Source organism: Cryptomeria japonica, chromosome 9 (genome assembly GCF_030272615.1).
Source record: "Cryptomeria japonica chromosome 9, Sugi_1.0, whole genome shotgun sequence".
Lineage (NCBI taxonomy): Eukaryota > Viridiplantae > Streptophyta > Pinopsida > Cupressales > Cupressaceae > Cryptomeria > Cryptomeria japonica.
In genome coordinates, this window is record NC_081413.1 from 482,313,129 (window position 1) to 482,323,370 (window position 10,242).

Genomic DNA, 10,242 nt, shown 5'->3' on the forward strand with positions numbered 1-10,242 from the left:
TGTCTCTCTGATATCTTTGATTATTGTGGATGATTGACAATCTGAATTTCTAAAAATGTTTAACTGATATATTTCTCTCAAACAGGTACTTTTCAATGATACAATATTCCATAATATACATTATGGTCGATTGTCTGCAACAGAAGAGGAGGTTTGTCTGCAAAATGTTACAATTTCTTTTAATTTTTTATTTGTTTTGCTATGAGATTCACCTTATGTGTATTTAACACTACACTTGCTACTCTCCAAATTTCTAGGTATATGATGCTGCTCGTAATGCATCAATACATGATACAATTTTACGATTTCCTGAACAATATCAAACTAAAGTAGGAGAAAGGGGGCTTAAGGTATGGAAATTATGTTTTGAATTGTTTAATATCTAGTCTATAATTTTTCTTGTTTTTCCTTGAATTGAGAATGTTGACAGTTAAATTTCAATGGTCTTGGTTGATACATATCTACTGGAATTGTGGATTGACTATCACTACTTGTTATAACAAATTTAATATCTATCTTTGTTTTTCCCAAGATATTCTGTGGCAACTATTAAATCATAGGCTATTTGTGTACTTCCAGAAACAAACTATGTCAAGGACTTAAGATCTTATTGTTCAACACTAAAACCACAAACATATCTCTGCCAAATTTTCCATATTATTGTCATTCTAAAGCAGCGTTAGCTTCTTAGATCAATACCTTTGTTGCTTGTTGAACATCCTACCTTTGCTATTCAATCATAGCGAATACACACATTTTAAGTCAAATTACTTACAAATTTCTACTTAGTCAACTATATTTGCGAGTGAAACTGTCTAAGGCAGATCTTAATGGTAGAATATCCTTTCAAAATTATTTAGACATTACCTGTTTTATGTCCAGTATACACATTTTTCGTAAATTTTCCTTGAGCTGAACATAGGAAATACTATATGAGTGCTACTGAAAATCTTGGAGGGTTGAACTCCTCTTTCTTTCATCTGTACTAGTATTATTGACAATGAACGTGGGTAAATATGGATATGTTTCTATTTTTGCAGTTGAGTGGAGGGGAAAAGCAGCGAGTGGCTCTGGCACGGGCATTTTTGAAATCCCCACCTATCTTGTAAGTGAGAATATAATTGGTTATTAAGTTCAAAACTACAATCTTCGTAATGACAATTATTTCTTTTACATTTTCTGGATTAGTAGGGTGGCTGATGCTAGTGTTGGATTGCAACAGTAAGCCTACAATGGATAAAAAGATTACTCTTAATTATTAGGTTGTTATTCTCCTAAATCTAATTCCGTTTTACTTGGCTACTCTAAAAGTTTATGCGATGAGGCAACAAGTGCACTCGACAGCACAACTGAAGCTGAAATACTATCAGCCATCAAGTCATTAGCAAATGATAGAACTTCAATCTTCATTGCTCATCGTCTTACTACTGCAATGCAGTGTGACGAGGTAAGTTGCATTGTGATTTTCATGTGTTTGAGACAACCATTTGCATCCACATTTAATTTTTGAGTTAAATCTCTTGCATTTTTTTCTGTAAGAGTTTACGTGCCTTCTGTTTTTCTTCTCAATTTTGCAATAACTTTTTTGACACATTAGATTATTGTTCTGGAGAATGGAAGAGTGGTTGAACAAGGATCTCATGAAGTCCTTTTGACAAAAGGGGGGCGTTATGCTCAACTTTGGGGCCAGCAAAATAATGTTGAAGGAAATGAACCCTTAAATGGATCAATAACAGCAGAGGAACCAGCAAGGATCGGATGATTTTTTTGTATATTTGATGGTATTATTTATAGACAATTCAAATCAGGATTACTAGGATATTACACTGTATAGGTTGACAAGAGTTAGGTTGTTAAGGTTTTCTTTGTAAGGTGGCCATTTTAAAAATTTTCTTACCCCAATTTTGTAATAATTTATTTTTACGATTTCCTCGTTGTCATTTCCCTTTAAATTGGGAGGAGGGCTCATTTCAGCCCAGGGAAATGTCGTCACAAATTAACGAGTATGTAAAGAAAATTTATGGAGGGAGTTTGCCTTCTGTTCCCCCTTGCAAAACTTCAATTTAAGTTCTAACTGTATTGATACTGATCATTGCATTTCAAGCATATATCACAGATGTAACTTATTTTGGATTGGATAGAGAAGCAAAGTTATTTTTATGCTTGGATGTGTTATGCTTGTATAGTATACATTATGGAAAAAAGGGTGAAAAGTTTACATTTCAGTGACACGAATATTTAAAATCACTAGGCACTCCTTGTGCTTAAATTCCAGCTATATTTTTCTGATCCTATTGATCTTATTGAATTTTTATCGATAACATGATTGATCTGTATAGTATGCAGTGATGATCGATTGGTAATGTTTGACCCTTAATCAATCCTTCATTAAATATATAAATTTCTCTAAGTAATATCTGCCGCCTTTAGTTATGTAGATGATCGCTGACTTCATATTAATGATCTTAGCTTATTATGATTTCATTTCTCATTATTAAATGGCATCGTGGATTCCTCATTATTTGTCATTTGCGCATTTAGCCACACCTTTTTTCTTTCCTAAGTCATTCCTTCTTCATATTTAATTAATACCTTTCCTCTATCGTGCTGTCTCCTAAATGTTAACTATTATCTTCTTTATTCTTCATATTTAATTAATACCTTTCCTCTATCGTGCTGTCTCCTAAATGTTAACTATTATCTTCTTTATTAATTTCACTCATATGTTATTCTGATTAGGAGTCAGCTTCATGACATGAATACAGTCTTTGTGTAATGTCCCCGATCTTCACAATTATATATTTATTATTTTAAATATATAAATTGTGTTTATAATATGTAAATTATGTTTATTATTTATAATATATGAATCATTTTTATAATAATATAATATTAATCTATTTTTTAATTTGACTATTTTTAGAATATTGTTATTAATAAATATTAATTAAATAACAATATTTAATAAATAAATAAATTTTAAATAATTATTTGTTGATAATTATTATATTAATTAATAATAATAATTGATACATATATATAACGAGCAAGGAGGGGACATGACAAAGCATAATTAAACCATCATCTGTTTCTCATCAGTGGTTGGAGGAGTACTAGAAGCTGAAGTATGAGCATGTGTAGTGTCTGATTAGGGTGATCGTAGATTGAAAGGATTCAATTAGCCTTTTATTGAGAGCAAAACCAAGTTCCTTATTGCACATAGAAGTAGCATGTGTCACCACGAAATCATCTTGTTCATGGAGGGTCCGCTTTAATGCAATATAGATACATAAAAACATTGATTTTTTAATTACTTCTTTGTGCCTTAACAAACCTTGAACATAGGTTTTTGCAATATGCAAACCATATTCTTTGATTGCACTATTTAGTGATACTTAGGATGAATGCAAAAGCCACAAAGATGCTTGTAATACAGGTTGGGCCACTACGGTTTGAACACCATTCTCTACAAGCAAATAGTCCAAATAGAAGACTTTCAATATTTCAAAGTGAAAGCGCTAGACTTTGGATATTCCCATTTAGGGATAGGCACAACATTTGCCTTAGCTTCTAAAAGTGCTTAATGAATGGTCATAGGCTTAACACAATTATTTGAACCAACACTAAGATTAAAGTAGCTGCCACTTTTATAAGTGAGAGGAAGATTGTTTTTCATAGTAATTAGTCAAGATTATAGAGTTAGAATTTAGAATGATATCAGTAAAATGCTTTAGTGTAGCTTCTAGAAGAACTTCATGAATGACAATAGCAAACCATAATTTAAACTTGTATGTATATTCATGATAAAAACCTCCCATACCAACACCTTTAGGATTGTCTTTTGATGTTCCACATATTTTATTAACAAACATAAAGTTGATTTTGTTGAGAGTTATTAAAAGAAGAATAAACGGGATAAACCATAAGGATAGCAAGTTTTATTAGAACTTTGAATTTCTACCCAGAATTTGCTTTATAATCTTGAATTCAAAGTCGACGTTTTGTTTTATTAGCCATAATAATGCTCCACATTTGATTGATAAGCCTAGTTGTGCTATTGAAAATTCTTTGATTGTGTTTCCACTCAACATCCAAATAGATCAAAGTATGACCAATCACACGTTGGGAACTTTTAGCTTTAGAGAAGGTCATTTTTTGTTCACATGAGAGTTCTAGATAGAACTACAACTTTTTCATGAAATCCCCACCAAATCACACCATAAATAATGAAGGAAAGTGACAAAGGGACAGGCTAACAGAAGATGTTTTACATATGCTTCATCTTGAATAGAGATTATCATGAAGAATTTTTTTATTTAAAGTTGTTGGCCACATGAAAACATTAACCACATTAACCTTTGGCCAAAATGGTAGACTCTTTTCCAAAGCTTAAATTTATGAACTTAAAAGCTTTTTGTTAAGAGTTTTATCTTGTTTGTAGAGTGTAAATCCAAAATCATCTCAAGCATTGTCTAAGGATGTCAAAATGACTATGGAAATAAACCTTTTGGGTTGTGAGCTAATTGGTTAATGAGAAGAGGGAATTATTAACTTGGTCCAATATCTTTAGGTTTTAATTTCTAAATCTTCACATCATCTTATATAACTTCATATTGAAAAAAAATAAAAAACATAAACTTCAATCAACTAAAGGGTAAGTGCACCAAGGTGGTGAACAAAAAATTAGACACCAAAGAAAACAAAAAATGAATGTAACACATGAGTTATTTGAAAAAAAAAATGTGCATGGGTTACGGTTAAGAAAATCCAAACCACAACGCAATTGATTTTTTAATACTAAAAACACTGCATACTCATTACTAATCTTATTAGTAAATTGTACAAATTACTAATAAGACTAGTAATGTGTACATGGTGTTTTTAGTATTAAAAACCCGTAATTTATGCATGTTTATTGTTCTCTATCTTAAATTTTGCTATAGTTTTTTAGTTTTTGATTAATTTTATTTTATTTTGTAAATTTGATATTAGATGCTCAACGAAACCACCCCCCAAAGGAAACATTCCCAATCAACAAAATATGCCTCATAATCCTTCTAATCCTCTGATAACCCATTCCCAAACCACATTGGAGGATTTACTAAGCCGAGTAGCATAAAATAGGGTAACCATTTCCAACCTAGTGGCTAGATTGAAAGCATCAAAACAACAACACCATGCAAACCTTGCCCAAGCCCTAGAAATAATGGTGGATAGTGTTGACAAAGTTTCAAAACAAGTCATTGAATGGGATGCATATAGAAACTCATGGCACAACTTTTATGCACAAGGTCTCTCATATGATGTTGTTAAGAATAAAGAAATAAGAAAAGCACAAATATGTGCTATTTTCACCAATCCCCAAAACTAGAAGACCTAACCTCTTAATTCAAAGAGGTTTCATATACATTGGTGTGGTCATAATGCCATGAAAACACAATTTTGGGATAGGTGGTGGATGGTCTTTGACCAACCTCCTTGCAATAACTTTCAAGTGCCTTTATATTTTTTTGAGGAGCTATACTATGAGTTCATCCTGAATCAAATCCCTAATTATTTTGATATGAGGGAGTTCCAAGGTAGAGGTGGAGGCTCTGTCCAAGATAGACTAGGGGCTTGATGGATATAGAATGCGCAAAATCGAGTTCCACATGCTTTGAAACCCTTGGTGCACATGATAATCCTTGTAGCCTTAAAGGAGTCTATGGAGATGGAGACTCTTCAGGCAGCTACCTCACTAATCGACACCATCATCCAGCATGGGACACAATTATCACATCCTCTTGACCCAAATGATATTGTAGGAGCCCATGATGGTGCAAGAGCCCATGATGGTGTATTAGCAGATGATGGTGTTGCAACTATACCACCTACTAATAGCATGCCCAACTATCACCAGTGCATCACCTACTACGAGGTAGATGACATTGCAGGTGCAGATGTTTCAAGCTACCATCAATGCACACATTGTAGGGCTAGTTGTGAGGTTGGTGGAGCAGATAATGTGGTCCTCACAGATGACCTAATATAGTAGGTCTTTGCTAGTCAAGTATGTTGATTTGAATTTATAGTTTTATTTATTAAATGCTTTAAATTTTGAAATTGATATATTTTTAATTATAGTTAAAATTAAATTAATGCAAACATTATGCATTTTAGGATATAGCAAATCTGGGTACATCATCCACCACACCTACCACAACTCTTGCATCTATATCTTTATTAAAGGTAAAAAAATTACAATTCATGTCAAAATAGAATAATACCTTGAACTCAAATTAATGTTTTATAATGTATATTAACTTTCTAATGTATCTTTATGTCGAGTTTGATAGGTGTTGACTGTGGACCGACTTTCACATGTTCATGATGCCACTGCTATGGTCATTTCATTTGGCCTAGAGAGCTATACGGTATTCTTCTTTGTACACATCTTGTTTATAGTTTGTATTGAATATGCATCTCATTCAAATTTTAATTAGTTAACTTTATGCTAACATTATAAGATTGTGTATATTAATTATGTTACTCTTTTAGGGTATGTCACATATTGTTGGGATTTCTCCTTTGCAAAGGTAATTGAGCACAACTTTAGTCAAGATACACTTGTCTTACGTGCTTACACGAGTTATTGTAGCATGATTTAGATTTTGCTTTTTTAAATTATTATGATTATACACGTTCATCTAGATTGATCAAGTCTAACATCTTTTGTCTTGTACATGTACAGAGACAACTAAGATCATATATAGTAATGATGAATGTACCTGATGATGCATTGGAAGAAAAGATGTAGGAGGTATATGTTTTTTAAATTTTCTCAATTTCATGATTATATGCACATGTACACTCATTGTATTACAATCTTACCATTTTACATAAATGGAACATCGATACCCATTTCATCAGTGATGACCCCTCCCAGGACAACAGGAGAACCATCAAAGCCTTCGATACACATTTATTATATATTAAAAATATTCGTTTAAATAGAAGTAGATATATTTATAGTTTATATTGATCTATATCAATTATATTTTAACTGGTTTGGTAGGACTCCTATTTGTCAAAGGGGTCAAATGGAACCATCATTTGTAGAACGAATTCCAACAAAAAAACCTGTAATGCCTCGCCAGAAACCCTAAAGGAAAACCACACTACAAGGTAACTAAAAGGTGAAATAATTTGTTTTTTTTCTAAAAGATTAAGTGCATTAATTATCACATTGTACATTTAATAACACAAGCGGAAGTCTAACATTGACATCCTAAAGGGTTACCAACGGAGATTACTTCGTAACTAAAACAACAACATAATGTTAATCCAATTATCCATCTAATTAGGGAAACTCAATTGCCATTAATTAAATCATATTCATAAAACTGATTTCCATATTGAAAGATTTAAAGTGTTACAATATATTTACTTTCAATGATTCATTCACACATAAGATTAAAGATAACTAAATTAACATACATTCCATTGAATTAAGATTACAATATTCAATAATTACATGGCTTCCAAAAGTACAAATGGAATACATAGGTTACAATGCCAAGGTTACATAGTTTACTGATACAATGACCACATGGGTCTCAAATATACAATAATCACGAACATGAGCTGATACAAGAATCACGAACCAAAAAACACCAGCGAAGCCAATCCTTGCATGAAGGTATGAATAAAGATATTCGATGGGAAGTGGCACTACTACCCGACCATGTGATCCCAAAATGGAACCACCCCACCATGCTAGGAGATAGTAGAAGACCCTCAAGCAAGCACAACAAGACAAGTACGATAGTATAGCATGACTCCGCAAAACTCAAGTGACTCAACTCACAAAACAGTAGTGACCCTAAAGAGAGAGTGTCATCACATGGCTTAAGATGGTTACCCTAGGTAGGTCTCCATAGGTCCCGACCCCCATCCTGGGTTATTCTAGTAACCTTTCCCGAACCCCCGACTCCATCCAATTATCATGCGGACCCTACCAACCCTTTGTGAAGACAAGGTGGTAAGTTTGCCATTCCAGGCCTTCCCACAACATCTTGAGCCTATACAAGCACTCAATCATGTGTGAGGTACAATATCTTAATTAACATTACAACTACCCACCCCCTAATCATTTATTAGGTTATCACTTATTAATTGACTTTCGAAGGGTTATCCTGCCATCCTCTTCGGGTGCGGCCTCTGCTCGAAAGCCACTCTCTCATAGGACACTAACAGGAATGGTCGCTCTACGAGAACCCTATGGTGAAACTGACAACCATATCTAATCTTGACAACCTACAAGTGAAGGATACACAAATCAATAACCCAAGATTGACCATTTGGAACAAAACACATCAACAAGGTTACACAACAACACCTGACCAAGGGGTATAAACAACCATTACAACATGACAACAACTCAAAATCAGAATTACAACGTAAATATCCTTTTACCAGAACTACCATTTATACTAAGATCCTATAACAGACAATCTTTTTAAAATAGTAAAAAACATTAATTACTTGCAAATACAAATATTCCAGAAAAATCGAAAATACAATTTTATTGATAAAAGAATAGTAGAGTTGCCATTTGTCCAATAAGGCTAAATTTAACCACATAAAAATTAATCCCCTAACATATATCCATGATTAAATAATAAAAGAATCTAAATATATGCTTTTATGAAGATAAAATAAATTCTGAATTTAATTATATATATATATATATATATATATATATATATATATATATATATATATATATATATATATATATATATATATATATAAAATAATCTAATTTCCACAATATACTTTAATTCTCAATTAATAAAAAATCAGTTTAAAAACACACACACACACACACACACACACACACACACACACACACACACACACACACACACACATATATATATATAAAATGAAATCCAAATCAAATCATTCTGGAGGCACGAAACAGGAAAGGGCAATTTATATGTCTGCTTGTAGCCTTGCTACCCGTAAGGGAGCCCTTGTACCGCACGGTAGCACTGCTACCATCGGTAGCAAGCTACGCCCCCCCTCCCCCACCATTTATTTATTTATTTATTTTATTTTAAATTTTTTAACAGAAATTAATAAAATCTCGACTTCCCCACTTTGAGACAACAGAGTCAAAAAAACTCATAGCAAGTAAATAATTTTTTTTTCTTTAAAATTTAATAAAATTTCTTCCATAAAACTATAGTCCAAACATAGAAATTTACTAGTAAATAAATCTATCAAAGAACTCAAATCTCTGAGACAAACAAAGATTGGTAAAAACCATGAATATTCTTTTAAAAAGAAATCTTCCTTCACAAAACCATAAGGACGAATTTTTAAACCAAAATTCTAATGATTTTCCACATACAGGAAGAATGCAAAATCGCACAGTAAGAATTTATTTGGAACAAAATAAGGTAAATCTGGCATAATTTTGCTAGCATAACCTCTGCAATTTCACAAATAACAAAACTATTCTATTCACAGAAAATCAAATAAATGAAACATAAGAATCTACACAGATAAAGATTGGAGATTCATCCTAATTAATTTTTTTAATTTTTTAAATTTTTTTAAAAACAAAACCGGGCAAAGTCTATCCAACCTATGAAGCTTTCTTGGAAGAATCTTGTGGAAGAGCTTAGCCCTGCAACCAGATTTCCAAGTCAATCCCTCTTACCAGCAAACCTCCGATTTTTACTTCTCCAACAAAATTTATGCACCCAAAATATTTTCTCCCAAAAATCTCCGCCTCCTTCTCGTGAACCCATAGGAATAAAAAAGAAAATATATTTAACTTAAACTTTTTAGGTTGAACCTATTTTTCCCCAAAAACATAATATTTAATTTAATCATAAAAAGGATTTTATTTTCTTTTCTAATTTTCACAAAAAGGTAAATAGAATGTAATTTGCAAAAATCATTACTTTCCTAATTTTTCTTTTCTCATGCCCATTTAATTAACTTTCTAAAAAACTAATTAAGGAAAGTAATTCAACTCTATTTTCTTTCTTTATTTTATTTTTAAAATCTAGAGAACAATAAATGCAATTAATTTTATTTATTTTCCACTAAATTTAAATAAAATTATATTTCTAATATAATGCAACTTGCAAACTAAATTTAATTAATTAAATTCATAATCACAAACGCATAATAATACATAATTTAAATATACCAACTATGAAATGACGCCATAAACTCAATTAAATA

General features: G+C 31.9%; 1 protein-coding gene across 6 annotated transcripts in view; it reads left to right on the forward strand.

The window, feature by feature from the left end:
* Nucleotides 1-2,163, forward strand: part of LOC131057975 (ABC transporter B family member 25, mitochondrial) — a 274,108-nt gene extending 271,945 nt beyond the window's left edge. For 5 of the 6 annotated variants that reach the window (XM_057992056.2, XM_057992053.2, XM_057992062.2 and 2 more), the window contains 5 exons: nucleotides 86-151; nucleotides 258-350; nucleotides 1,041-1,105; nucleotides 1,312-1,447; nucleotides 1,598-2,163. In XM_057992056.2, coding sequence (XP_057848039.1) covers nucleotides 86-151; nucleotides 258-350; nucleotides 1,041-1,105; nucleotides 1,312-1,447; nucleotides 1,598-1,762 — 525 coding nt within the window. In that variant the 3' untranslated portion in view covers nucleotides 1,763-2,163. Of the gene's footprint in view, nucleotides 1-85; nucleotides 152-257; nucleotides 351-1,040; nucleotides 1,106-1,311; nucleotides 1,448-1,597 lie in introns of those variants that run through there. The other variant, XM_057992055.2, reaches the window with a different exon arrangement.
* The last annotated feature ends 8,079 nt before the right edge of the window (nucleotides 2,164-10,242 follow it).